Raw genomic sequence first — 14,985 nt, forward strand, 5'->3', positions numbered from 1 at the left:
TATATGAATTCAATCCAAACAGGTCTCTTTTTTGCTTAATGAAAAAAATTGATTCTGAAGTTGATATGGATGAAAAATGTGTGAAAATCACCAAGAACTTATTAAAAAAGACGAAGAGGAGGTGCTTCCCCCCAGCCCCCGAAACAATGTCTCACTCTGTCACCTAGGCTGGAGTGCAGTAGTGCTATTTTGGCTCACTGCAACCTCTGCTTCTGGGGTTCAAGCGATTCTCCTGCCTCAGCCTCCTGAGTAGCTGGGATTACAGGCATGTGCCACCACACCTGACTAATTTTTATATTTTTAATAGAGACGGGGTTTCACCATGTTGGCCAGGCTGGTCTTGAACTTCTGACCTCGTGATCTGCCCATCTTGGCCTGCCAAAGTGCTGGGATTACATGCGTGATCCACTGTGCCCTGCCGAGGTGCTTATTAAAATGTACAAAAATTACTGAATTCCAAACAATATGGTAATTATAAAGAAACAAAAAAATTGATGGAACAAAACAGAAGTATCCAGAAAGGCCCCAAATACATGTAGGAATTTAATACATAGGAGAGTTGACTTTTCAAATTAGTAGCAAAAGAATGAATTATTTAGTAAATGATGTTAAGAAACCTCATATTTGAAGAAAGTAAAATCCCTGCCCTCAAGCCATATATTAAAAAATTCCTATGAGAGCTTTATTGGCAAAATGTTGACAATTAATTGAAGTGGAGTAACAGGAGTTTCATTATACCATGCTGTCTACTTTTATGTTCGTTGGAGTTAAGAATTCCATGAGAAAGAGTAGATTTTAGTGGATAAGAAGGAAGGCAGGTTGAGTTTTTGGAGTATGCCTAAAGAACACGAGAAGCTGGTCTGCATCTTTGATAGGATGTGGTAAGAATCCTCAACAATAGTCTAAGACTATCAGAATTCCACATTAAGTCAAGTCCTTGGAAAGCCCTTAACCTTAAAAGTGTTCTGTGCCACTAAATTTTGTTATGAACATTTTACCACAATTAAAAAAACAAAACAGGCTGGGCACAGTGGCTCACACCTGTAATCCCAGCACTCTGGGAGGCTGAGGCGCGCAGATCACCCAAGGTGGGGAGTTCGACACCAGCCTGACCAACATGGAGAAACCCTGTCTCTACTAAAAATACAACATTAGCCAGGCGTGGTGGTGCACGCCTGTAATTCCAGCTACTTGGGAGGCTGAGACAAGAGAATCGCTTGAACCAGGGAGGCGGAGGTTACAGTGAGCCGCGATCGCGCCACTGTACTTCAGCCTGGGCAAAAAGAGCCAAACTCCATGTCAAAAAAACAAACAAATAAACCAAAAACTTTCTGTAGCATAATGCTGAAATAGATCATAAGCAACTTCCTCTTCTCCTTCTTAAATAAACCCAGAAACTCACTAAAAAAGAAGCTCATAGCAAAATGTAAGCAGAAATCTCCTTATTAAAATACTGAGAAGTCTTTGTTGTTTTCAACTTAAGAATCAGCACAAATTTTATTACAATACAATATTAAAAAGAATTCTGGGCTGGGCGTGGTGGCTCACGTCTGTAATCTCAGCACTTTGGGAGGCTGAGGTGGGCAAATCACGTGGTCAGGAGATCGAGACCAGCCTGGCCAACATGGTGAAACCCCGTCTCTACTAAAGATACAAAAATTAGCTAGGCATGGTGGAGTGTGCCTGTAATAATCCCAGCTACTCAGAAGGCTGAGGCAGGAGAGTTGCTTGAACCAGGGAGTAGGAGGTTGCAGTGAGCTGAGATTGCATCACTGCACTCCAGCCTGGCAACAGAGCAAGACTCCATCTCGGGGGGGGAAAAAAAAAAAAAAGGCCGGGCGCGGTGGCTCAAGCCTGTAATTCCAGCTCTTTGGGAGGCCGAGACGGGCGGATCACAAGGTCAGGAGATCGAGACCATCCTGGCTAACCCGGTGAAACCCCGTCTCTACTAAAAAATACAAAAAACTAGCTGGGCGAGGTGGCGGGCGCCTGTAGTCCCAGCTACTCCGGAGGCTGAGGCAGGAGAATGGCGTGAACCCGGGAGGCGGAGCTTGCAGTGAGCTGAAATCCGGCCACTGCACTCCAGCCTGGGTGACAGAGCGAGACTCCGTCTCAAAAAAAAAAAAAAAAAAAAGGAAGAGAGAGAATTCTGTCTCTCAGAGAATTATTAATGTTTAAGGATAGTTTTTCAAATTTCAGATAATAGCAATTCTACATTCTAAGATTACCTTACAAACTGTCCACTAAAGCCCAATGAAGAGAGATTTAAAAAGGATAGCAGGGCTGGGCACAGTGGCTCACACCTGTAATCCTAACACTTTGGGAGGACAAGGTAGGCGGATCACAAGGTCAGGAGTTTGAGACCAGCCTTGCCAACTTGGTGAAACCCCATCTCTACTAAAAATACAAAAATTAGCTGGGCGTGGTGGCAGGTGCCTGTAATCCAAACTAGTCGGGAGGCTGAGGCAGGAGAACTGCTTGAATCCAGGAGGCGGAGGTGGTAGTGAGCTGAGAGCATCCAGCCTGGGCAACACAGTAAGACTCCATATCAAAAAAAAAAAAAAAAAGAAAAGTATAGCAGAGGGCAGAACTGGGGGGAGGTACTGGAGGCCAGAAAAACAAAAACAAACAAACAAACAAACAAACAAAAAAAACGAACAGCAGGGACGTAAATCTTTTCATTATTATTATTCTTTTAAATAGAGACCGGGTCTTGCTATGTTGCCCAGGCTGGTCTCGAACTCCTGGCCTCAAGCGATCCTCCCACGCCAGTTTCCCAAAGTGCTGGGATTACAGGCATGAGCCACTGTGCCCAGCCAATCCTTTTATTAAGTCTAATATTGTGTATTACACTTACTTTGACGGGTTGATTCTAATTGAAAAACATATAGATGGTAATACACGTACTGGAAAAAGTCCTTTTTGTCCTTGAGACAGTCACTGTTGCTTATTTATCTTCCTCTAGATTTTGTGCCCCTACAAACAACATACATACACATACACACAGGTTTTGTTTCTTATACAAACTAGTTTTATAACTTGCTTTGTTGACATAATAAAAATGCAAATAATTTCTTATCAAATATTGTCTGCCTCTTGAAGAATTCTGTGCAAAATTTGGTAGATCAACTATCTATACTTGCCTTGTTAAAACTCAATGTTTAAAGCAAAATTTTCTTTTGGTATCAAGTAAAAATAATTAAAAATATATGTTTATAGCTACTTTAAAATTTTAAAAACCCTTTAATTTTTGGAGGTAGATCTATATTTGATCATATTTGTCTGTCTGCCTTCATCCATTCCCTCCTTCCTGAAGACAGTAACAGAAGCATAAAAGGTAAGTGGTTATATACGACTTCACAGCATGGTTTACCAACTTCTGACTCTAAATATTTCACACATAACTATCAGCATAAGAGGCTTTTGAATATAACTCGTATTATACAGATTGGAATATTAAAGCTTAGACTGATTTCTGATAGTGCCCTGTATGAATTTTTTTTTTTTTTTTTGAGATAAGAGTTTTACTCCTGTTGCCCAGACTGGAGTGCAGTGGCAAGATCTTGGCTCACTGCAACCTCTGTCTCCCAGGCTCAAGCGATTCTCCTGCCTCAGCCTCCCAAGGAGCTGGGACTATAGGTAAATACAACCATATCTGGCTAGTTTTTGTATTTGTTGTAGAGATGGGGTTTCACCATGTTGGCCAGGCTGGTCTCAAACTCCCAGTGATCCACTGGTCTTGGTCTCCCAGAATGCTATGACTACAAGCCGTGCTCGGCCCAGTATGAATACTCTACAACAAAAAGAGACTAATAGCCACATGTAACTCGGAAAACAACATATAGTTTTTTTTTTTTGTTTGTTTGTTTTTTTTTTTTGAGACGGAGTCTCGCTCTGTAGCCCAGGCTGGAGTGCAGTGGCCGGATCTCAGCTCACTGCAAGCTCCGCCTCCCGGGTTCACGCCATTCTCCGGCCTCAGCCTCCAGAGTAGCTGGGACTACAGGCGCCCGCCACCTCGCCCGGCTAGTTTTTTGTATTTCTTTAGTAGAGACGGGGTTTTATTTCATATTTTTATGATTGTATTTGCTAAGTTCTTTTTTTGTGTTTTTTACTCTGAAACTAGTATGTATTTGCTAAGTTATTGATTGCCTATAAAACAATTCTGCCTCCAAAATATACAGTGAACATAAGTGAAAACTTAAGAATACTCCCAGTATATTTTTGAAGTCCACAGTCGACATGCTGTATAAAAACTAATCAGTTGGCCAGGCATGGTGGCTCATGCTTGTAATTCCAGCACTTTGGGAGGCCAAGATGGGCGGATCATGAGGTCAGGAGTTTGAGACCAGCCTGGCCAACACAGTAAAACCCCATCTCTACTAAAAATACAAAACTTAGCCAGGCATGGTGGCAGGCGCCTGTAATCCCAGCTAGTTGGGAGACTGAGGCAGGAGAATCGCTTGAACCCGGGAGTCAGAGGTTGCAGTGAGCCAAGATCGTACCATTGCACTCCAGCCTAGCGACAGAGCTAGAATCTGTCTCAAAAAACAAAACAAAAAAAAAAACAAAAAACAAAAAAACCAAAAACCATCAGTCTAGGGCCAGGCACGGTGACTCATGCCTGTAATCCCAACACTCTGGAAGGCCAAGGTGGGTGGATCAGCTGAGGTCAGGAGTTTGAGACCAGCCTGGCCAACATGGTGAAACCTCATCCCTATACTAAAAAAATACAAAAATTAGCTGGACATGGTGGCAGGCACCTGTAATCCCAGCTACTTGGGAGGCTGAGGCAGGAGAATTGCTTGAACTCAGGAGGTGGAGGTTGCGGTGAGCCAAGACTAGGCCATTGCACTCCAGCCTGGGCAACGACAGTGAAATTCTGTCTCAAAAAAGAAAAAACCAAAAAAACAAAAACAAATCAGGCTATAGTCATTTCCTGAAGTAAGCGTAGTATGACTGAAACTACCTGATTCAATGTTTTAATTTAGTACAAGGAAATCAGTTACCATATTCCTAAAAAATCAGTATTAATTGGTAATTCTATGATAAATACTCAAATCTGTCCCAGTTAGAACCAGCAGTAGATATTTCATTTGAACTTGAATTAATTCTTGATTTAATAGTAATAATGTCTGGATACAAGACTGATTACAAGACCAAACGCCTAGGCTGAGCATGGTGGCTCATGCCTAGAAGGCCAAGGCAGGAGGATCACTTGAAGGTAGAAGTTCGTGATCAGCCTGGAAAACATAGTGAGACACTATCTCTACCAAAAAAAAAAAAAATTCCATGCCCCATGCTTAATTTCAGTTGTTTCATGTGTGCATATGTGTTTTGTGGGGAAATAATAATTTTTAAAATACTTTGAGATTAACAGACTAAAATATTCAAATGTAAAACTATATGGAAGTGAGCTGTTTTACAATTAAATACTTTAGGTAATGACAAATGCATCAATATATTAAACTTCCAAAAAGTTTACAAAAAGCTGCTGTTTCTCCAGAACATCTGAGTACATAAACTGAGTATTAAAATGTATGTAGCCTGATACCTGTGAATATAAAGACTTTTTTTGTTTGTTTTGTTTTTTTTGTTGAGACGGAGTCTCGCTCTGTCGCCCAGGCTGGAGTGCAGTGGCCGGATCTCAGCTCACTGCAAGCTCCGCCTCCCGGGTTTACGCCATTCTCCTGCCTCAGCCTCCTAAATAGCTGGGACTACAGGCGCCCGCCACCTCGCCCGGCTAGTTTTTTTTTGTTTGTTTGTTTTTTGTATTTTTTTAGTAGAGATGGGGTTTCACTGTGTTAGCCAGGATGGTCTCGATCTCCTCGTGATCCGCCCGTCTGGGCCTCCCAAAGTGCTGGGATTACAGGCTTGAGCCACCGCGCCCGGCCTATAAAGATATTTTTAATTTAAAAATTTTTTAATTTGACTAAATATTAAGATTGAGAAGTGTATAAGAGTTAAGTGGATCATTATATTGAGCAGTTGATTATAAATTCTTATGAGTAGAATACTCCCGTTTACCTTGTCCAGATGCTCAAGTACTCTGTGTTAACTACTGGGGGTTGCGAGAATCCTCTTTCAGACAGGTGAAGCATGTTTTGATAGGAACACATATCTATAATGAGTAAAATAATGAAACTACTTCCTCAACCCACATAGGAAATAAAACCACCAACAAAACTCAAAAGTTAACCTCATTAATTTTTTTTTTTTTTTTTTTCTGAGACAGAGTCTCGCTCTGTCGCCCATGCTGAAGTGCAGTGGTGCGATCTCGGCTCACCGCAAGCTCCGCCTCCCGGATTCACGCCATTCTCCTGCCTCAGCTTCCCAATTAGCTGGGACTACAGGTGCCCGCTACCGAGCCCCGCTAATTTTTTGTATTTTTAGCGGAGACGGGGTTTCACTGTGTTGGCCTGGATGGTCTCGATCTCCTGACCTTGTGATCCGCCTGCCTCAGCCTCCCAAACTGCTGGGATTACGGGCATGAGCCACTGCGCCCGGCCAACTGTTTTATTTATTTATTTTATTTATTTATTTTTTTGAGGCGGAGTGTCGCTCTGTCACCCAGGTTGGAGTGCAGTGGAGCAATCGTCGGCTCACTGCAAGCTCTGCCTCCCAGGTTCACGCCATTCTCCTGCCTCAGCCTCCCAAGTAGCTGGGACTGCAGGCACCCATCACCATGCCCAGCTAACTTTTTGTGTTTTTAGTAGAGATGGGGTTTCACGGTGTTAGCCAGGATGGTCTCGATCTCCTGACCTCAGGTGATTCGCCCGCCTCGGCCTCCCAAGGTGCTGGGATTACAGGTGTGAGCCATTGCGCCCAGCCTTAACCTCATTAATTTACAGCTGTCCAGAAAAAGGCAAGTCATTACGTATCCCTAAAGTTCTTAATTATATCCAGTACTGTGTTACAAAGGAAATTCAGTAACAATATAAAATATCTGCTTTTCAGAAGCATATATTCTTTTTTTTTTTTTTTTTTTTTTGAGACGGAGTCTCGCTCTGTCGCCCAGGCTGGAGTGCAGTGGCCGGGTCTCAGCTCACTGCAAGCTCCGCCTCCCGGGTTCACGCCATTCTCCTGCCTCAGCCTCCGGAGTAGCTGGGACTACAGGCGCCCGCCACCTCGCCCGGCTAGTTTTTTGTATTTTTAGTAGAGACGGGGTTTCACCATGTTAGCCAGGATGGTCTCGATCTCCTGACCTTGTGATCCGCCCGTCTCGGCCTCCCAAAGTGCTGGGATTACAGGCTTGAGCCACCGCGCCCGGCCAAGAAGCATATATTCTTGTCGAAGAGTAGACACGAGGCAGCTTATTAACCAATATAATGTGTGACCTGAAAATACAGGTGCTATTGAAAGTAATGAAACAATGAGATCAAGATGGGTGGGGACAGTTAAGAAGGGGGTTTTCTCTCATCACCTTTCTTCTTACTTTACAATCTAATTTCTGTCTCTACTCAATGGCAATTGTACCTTGAAGAATACTACAGACTCACTTGTCAAGGCCTTACTATTCAATGGCCTTTCTCAGTTTTTAATAAGCCTCATCCCTTTAAAATTCAGGACACACTGGCCGGGCGCGGTGGCTCAAGCCTGTAATTCCAGCACTTTGGGAGGCTGAGACGGGTGGATCACAAGGTCAGGAGATCGAGACCATCCTGGCTAACCCGGTGAAACCCGGTCTCTACTAAAAAATACAAAAAACTAGCCGGGCGAGGTGGCAGACGCCTGTAATCCCAGCTACTCGGGAGGCTGAGGCAGGAGAATGGCGTAAACCCGGGAGGCGGAGCTTGCAGTGAGCTGAGATCCGGCCACTGCACTCTAGCCTGGGCGACAGAGAGAGACTCCGTCTCAAAAAAAAAAAAAAAAAAATTCAGGACACACTGACCATTCCCTACTTATTAAGAATCTCTTCTCCTGGCTTCTCAGACACCACCTTACATGTCTTTAGTATACTTCTGTTTTCCTGTGTTTTTTTTTTTTTTTTGAGACGGAGTCTCGCTCTGTCGCCCAGTCTGGAGTGCAGTGGTGCAATCTTGGCTCACTGCACCCTCCACCTCCCGGGTTCAAGCAATTCTCTGCCTCAGCCTCCTGAGTAGCTGGGATTACAGGCACCTGCCACCACACCCGGCTAATTTTTGTATTTTTAGTAGAGATGGGGTTTCACCATCTTGGCCAGGCAGATTTTGAACTCCTGACCTTGTGATCTACCCACCTTGGCCTCCCAAAGTGCTCGGATTAAAGGCATGAGCCACCGTGCCTGGCCTACACTTCTGTTTTCAAATGAAGGCATGTCCCAAGATTTAGTTCTTATTCTCATGCTTTACTGTGTACTAAAGAATGGCTCATAAATCAACTGCACGGGTATACCTGGAGTGCTTGTTAAAATGCAGATTCCTGGGTCCTAGATCAGACCTACAGACTCAGAATCTCTAGGTGAGAAACGTAGGAATCTATCTTTCCTAAACACTCTCTCTAGGTGGTTTTGTTTTTTTAGACGGAGTCTCACATTGTTATCTAAGCTGGAATGCAGTGGCACGATCTCGGCTCACCACAACCTCCACCTCCCAGGTTCAAGCGATTCTCCTGCCTCAGCCTCCCAAGTAGCTGGGATTACAGGTGCTCACCACCACACCCAGCTAATTTTTTATATTTTTGGTAGAGACGGGGTTTCACCATGTTGGCCAGACTGGTCTCAAACTCCTGACCTCAGGTGATCCGCCCACCTCCCAAAGTGCTGGGACTACAGGCATAAGCCACGGCACCTGGCCCAGGTGTTTCTTAATAATGTTAAAGAGGGATCACCTAACTACTATAAAAACATTTATAAAATTGTGAATTTAGAGTTTGGCAATTCATTTTTTTTTTTTTAAGAAAACTGCAGAACAAGTAGACATTTCTCTTTTTAATCCTCCAATTAAGTTGTGAAATATACCAGGATAGAAATATAACAACAGTGCATTGCAGCAAGGTTTGATCATTAACTTACAAATTCAAATGTCTAGATGAAGATGAAATTTCTTAATCCAAATCCAACTGAAAAAAAATGAATGTCAATGATGGCATTTGAGATTTAATACTCAAAAAAAGTCAAGGCCAAGAATCATTCTTTAGGCCAGGTGCAGTGGCTCACGCCTGTAATCCTAGCACTTTGGGAGGTGCCAAGACAGGTGGATGGGTTTGAGCTCAGGAGTTCTGAGACCAGCCTGGACAATATGAGAAAACTCTGTTTCTACAAAAAATACAAAAATTAGCCAGGCGTGGCACCTGTAGTCCTAGTTACTCAGGAGGCTGAGGTGGGAGGATCACCTGACCCTGGGAAATCGAGGTTGCAGTGAGCTGTGATTGTGCCACTGCACTCCAGCCTGGATGACAGAGTGAGACCCTGTCTCAAAAAAAATAGTAATAATAATTATTCCTTAGACAAAACTCTTGTAAAGTGATTCAAAATGAAGGATGAGAATGGGGTAGAAGGAAGGTTGGACTGCAGAGACGTATCTTTTAGGTAATACCTTTTTGTATAGATCTGACTTTTGAAATAACATGTTTTAAATAAACATAAAATTGGTTTTACTTCTGGTCATGGCTGAGTAAGCTTCCACTGAACTAACCTTCCACACACAATTATAAATTCGGAGTGAAATATTAAAAATTACCACCTGAATGTATTGGAAAGTGAACAAAAACAGGTAGATATTAAAGGGAGTAGGGGAATGACAATTTCTAGTTTTACAGCATTTATCCTGAGGGCAAGTTATATTTGGGACTCTCAGAGCATTTAGAAAATGGATAGAAACCTGCAAAGGAAAACTAGAGAACAGAATTCGGAGCAATCACATTGTAGACTGTGGAGAGATCCAATGTGAGGCAACACAAATTCTGTTCAAATTGCTGACTGACCTCTGAACACTGAATGCACAGGGCAGACTCCAAGCAGCTAAGGGTAAAAGAATTGAATTTATATTTGAGCTGGCACCCATGACAGGCTGTTTGGGTAGAGCAAAGTTAAACTATCTGCTAAAAAAAATAAATATACTGAATAAGGATGGGGAGGAAAATCCTGATATAGTTTGCATGTCTGTCCCTTCAAGTCTCATGTTGAAATGTGATCCCCAATGTTGGACGTGGGGCCTGCTGAGAGGTATTAGATCATGGGGCAGACACCTCATGAATGGCTTAGTACTACCCCCTTAATCATCAGTGAGTTCTCCTCCAGTTTTCATACACGATCTGGTTGTTTAAGAGTCTGGGACTTCCCTCTTTTCTCTCTTCCTCTCTTGCCATGTGATAAGCCAGCTCCCCCTTTGCCTTCTGCCATGATTAGAGACTTCCTAACTTCTCACCAGGAGTAGATGCTAGTTTCTGGTATATGCTGCAGAATCATAAGCCAAAATAAACCTCTTTATAAATTACCCAGTCTCAGGTATTTAATTATGGCAATCCAAACGGACTGACACAAATCCAAAACTGAATACGAAAATAAATGAGTGAAATGAACTATATTCTAAATGAATAACCTAAAGAACTAATCAAAGTTAACTTAAAAAAAATTATTGCCAGGTGCAGTGGCTCACACCTGTAATCCCAGGCATTCCAAGCCAGCCTGGGCAACATGGTGAAAACCCATCTCTACAAAGAAATACAAAAATTAGCTGGGAGTGGTGGCACCCACCTGTGGTCCTAGCTGCTAGAAAGGCTGAGGTGGGGGGATCATCTGAGACTGGGAAGATCAAGGCTACAGTGAGCCATAATCACACCAATGCACTCCAGCCTGGGTGACAGAGCAATACTCTGTTAAAAAATTTTTTTAGAGATGGGGTCTTGCTCTGGATGGGGTCTTGCTCTGTCACCCAGGCTGGAGTGTAGTCGTGCTATCATATACCTCACTGCAGCCTCAAACTCCTGGGCTCAAGCAATCCTTTCATCTCAGCCTCCCAAGTAGTTAGGACTACAAGTGCTCACCACACCTGGCTAATATATATACACACACGCTTTTGTAGACACAGGGCTCTCACTATGTTGCCCAGGATGGTCTTGAACTCCTGGCCTCAAATGATCCTCCTGTCTTGGCTTTTTTTTTTTTTTTTTTTTGAAACAGGGTCTCACTCTGTCACCCAGACTAGAGTGCAGTGGAGCATCTTGGCTCACCGCAACCTCTGGCTCACAGGCTCAAGTGATTCTCCTGCCTCTGCCTCCTGAATAGCTGGGATTACGGGCGTGTGCCACCACGCCTGTCTCCACTAATTTTTGTATTTTTAGTAGAGATGGGGTTTCACTATGCTGGCCATGCTAGTCTCAAACTCCTGACCTCAAACGATCCACCCACCCTTGGCCTCCCAAAGTGCTGGGATTACAGATGTGAGCCACTGCACCCAGCCCTGTTTTGGCCTTTAAAAGTGTTAGGATTACAGCCACGCACCAACATACCCAGCCTCAAAGTTAACTTCTAAACTCAGAATTTTTTTTTTTTTTTTTTTTGAGACGGAGTCTCGCTCTGTCGCCCAGGCTGGAGTGCAGTGGCGCGATCTCGGCTCACTGCAAGCTCCGCCTCCCGGGTTCACGCCATTCTCCTGCCTCAGCCTCCCGAGTAGCTGGGACTACAGGCGCCCACAACCGCGCCCGGCTAATTTTTTTTTTTTGTATTTTTAGTAGAGACGGGGTTTCACCGTGGTCTCGATCTCCTGACCTTGTGATCCGCCCGCCTCAGCCTCCCAAAGTGCTGGGATTACAGGCTTGAGCCACCGCGCCCGGCCAGAATTTTCTTTAGATTATCAGGCTAAAGACAAAAAGCAAAAAACAAAAAATATAAATAACAAGCTCCAATTAGATTTTCTTCACAGTGGTACGGGTTAATCACTTTATGTGCTTTCTAGGATTAAGTAAGCATATTATGGAGTTATATTTCTTCCCTGGAGAAAGAAGTTAAAAATACAGAAAGGAGGAGGAACAGAATGAACCCTAAGGTAATAGACTCGGTATTATTGGGGGTGTCAATATGAACTAGGTATGTTTGCTTATGTAAGAGGATTATAGTTTTTAATCTATCCAGCCATCTATACAGATATAGATATGGGCAGATATAAAATTATGTGAGATGCACACATGCACCCCCCAAAAACCATGTATTTATTAAAGTACATCCATCCACAAGGAAATTAAAAAAAAAAAAAAATACATCCACAACCAAACATGTATTTCTCGTTTTATTTTGTTTTTTTGAGACAGAGTCTCGCTCTGTCGCCCAGGCTGGAGTGCAGTGGCACAATCTCAGCTCACTGCAAGCTCTGCCTCCTGGGTTCACAACATTCTCCTGCCTCAGCCTCCCGAGTAGCTGGGACTACAGGCGCCCACCACCACGCCCAGGTAACCAAACATGTATTTCTTAGCTCTGTCTGATGAGAAAGTCTAGAAGCAATGACACCCAGGAGTAATGAGCATATCTAGCATAAAGACTGTATAGTTTCTGGCTGGATACAGTGGCTCATGCCTGGAATCCCAGCACTTTGGGAGGCTGAGGTGGGCGCAACACATGAGGTCAGGTGTTTGAGACCAGCCTGGCCAACATGGTGAAACCCCATTTCTTTTAAAAATACAAAAATTAGCCGGGCGTGGTGGCAAGCGCCTGTAATCCCAGCTACTTGGGAGGCTGTGGCAGGAGAATCGTTTGAACATGGGAGGCAGAGATTGCAGTGAGCTGAGATCGCGCCACTGTACTCCAGCCAGGGCGACACAGAGAAACTCTGTCTCAAAAAAAAAAAAAAAAAAAAAAAAAAAAAAGATTGTAGTTTATAAATACCATTCTCTACTAAAAAAATTACAAGGGCTCCTTTGAGAAATTGATTGATTCCAGGACTGAATCAAGGGAGGTATAAGAAGGGTCTGAAACACCTTGTGCCAGAAAACAAGGAAGTGCTCAATGAATGATAGGAACATATTCAAAGGACAAAGGACACAGCTGGATGTGGATCCCACTGAAACAATTTGAGCATCAAAATAATGATAACCCAAATGAGGTAACAATGCACTGAATATATTAGCAATCCATGAATCCATACTGATATAAACACAAACAAATAACAAACTGGATCCAAGAGAAAGCTCTTCTTTACGGTGGAACTCCAACTAATAAAATGTGGAAGTAACAGCAAATTTAGAAAATCATAATCATATTGCAACTGCAATAGTAGTAACTGTTTCAGGAAAGAATCAAACTAGTGAGTCAAAGTTTTATGAGAAACAAGATATTTACAATGTCATGGCTAGGCACAGTTGCTCATGCCTGTAATTCCAGTGCTTTTGGAGGCCAAGGTAGGAGGACCACTTGAGGCCAGGAGTTCAAGACAGCCTAGGCAACATAATGAGACCTCTATTTCTACAAAAAATTTAAAAATTAGCCAGGCATGGTGGGGCATGCCTGTAATCCCAGCTACTCAGGAGACAGAGGTGGGAGGATTGCTTGAGTGCAGGAGTTCAAGGGTGCAGTGAGCTTTCACTGGCCACTGCACTTCAGACTGGGTGACAGAGCAAGACTCTGTCAAAAAAATAAATAAATAAAATAGAATAAAATAATAAAATAAATACAATGTCTCAAAGTATTTTACCATAGGACATTATTTAAACAAAGGGAAAAAATAGTAACATGACAATGAAAAAATCTGGCAGATACTCCTCAGACCTAATGATGAAAGCTGACACCATCAGTAATAGGACAAAGAGACATCTTATGCCTATACAGTTAGAAGGACACTACTTCTACGATACTCTGACCCAAATCCGTAAGTTAAATTTAATTATGAGGCACATTCTACAAAGTAACTGGCCTATAATCTTCAAAACTGTCAATGTTGTGAAAGACAAAGTCTGAAAAATTGTTGCGGATTAAATACATCCAAAGAGACCTGACAAATAAATGTAATCTGTGATACTGGCTGGAACTGAATCAAGAAGAAAAATATTTTCCCCCTTTACTATAAAGGATATAAATGAAAAAATATTAATAACTAGAACAGGGTCTCTGGATTACATAATAGTATGAGACAATGCTCGTATCTTCACTTTGATTACTGTACTGTGGTGTTTTCTTTCTATCTATCTATCTATCTATCTATTTATCTAGATATCTATCTATCTAGATATCTATATATAATGTTTTTGTTTTTAGAAAATACTGCAGCCTTTCAGAGGTAAAAAGCATCATGTCTATAACTTATCTTTAATGGTTCAGAAAAAAACAGAGAGAAAAAAGGTCAGGTATGGTGGCTCACACCTGTAATCCCAGTGCTTTGGGAGGCCAAGGCAGGAGGATCACTTGAGGCCAGGAGCTCGAGATCAGCCTGAGCAACATAGCAAGACCTTGTCTCTACAAAAAAAAAAAAAAAAAAAAAAATTAAAACAAATTAGCCAGGTGTGATGGCACATGCCTGTAGCCCTAGCTACTAGGCTGGAATGGGAGAATTGCTTGAGTCCAGGAGTTTGAGGCTGCAGCGAAGTATGATTGTGTCACCGGCACTCCAACCTGGGTGACACAGCAAGGCTCTGTCTCAAAAAAATCAAAAATAGGATGGGCGTGGTGGCTCACACCTGTAATCCCAACACTTTGGGAGGCTGAAGCAGGCGGATCATCTGAGGTCAGGAGTTCAAGACCAGCCTGGTCAACATGGTGAAACCCTGTCTCTACAAAAATACAAAAAAAAGTAGCCAGGCATGATGGCAGCTGCCTGTACTCCCAGCTACTCAGGAGGCTGAGGCAGGAGAATCACTTGAACCTGGGAGGCTGAGGTTGCAGTGAGCCAAAATCATGCCATTGCACTCCAGCCTGGGCAACAGAGTGAGACTCTTGTCTCAAAAAATAAAAAATAAAAATAAAAAATAAAAAATAGGCTAGGTGCAGTGGCTCATGCCTGTAATCCCAGCACTTTGGGAGGTTGAGGCAGGTGGATCACACAAGGTCAGGAATTCAAAACCAGCCTGGCCAACATGGTGAAA

The 14,985-nt window shown here is 42.9% G+C and overlaps 1 protein-coding gene across 4 annotated transcripts in view; it reads right to left on the reverse strand.

The window, feature by feature from the left end:
* Positions 1-14,985, reverse strand: part of LOC105472254 (F-box and leucine rich repeat protein 20) — a 162,288-nt gene that overhangs the window by 70,960 nt on the left and 76,343 nt on the right. Inside the window, exon 1 of one of the 4 annotated variants that reach the window (XM_071083065.1) lies at positions 718-748. The exons of the other annotated variants lie outside the window; for them this stretch is intronic. Coding sequence (XP_070939166.1) covers positions 718-733 — 16 coding nt within the window. The 5' untranslated portion in view covers positions 734-748. Of the gene's footprint in view, positions 1-717; positions 749-14,985 lie in introns of those variants that run through there. 4 annotated transcript variants of the gene reach the window in all.

This window comes from Macaca nemestrina, chromosome 17, assembly GCF_043159975.1.
Source record: "Macaca nemestrina isolate mMacNem1 chromosome 17, mMacNem.hap1, whole genome shotgun sequence".
Lineage (NCBI taxonomy): Eukaryota > Metazoa > Chordata > Mammalia > Primates > Cercopithecidae > Macaca > Macaca nemestrina.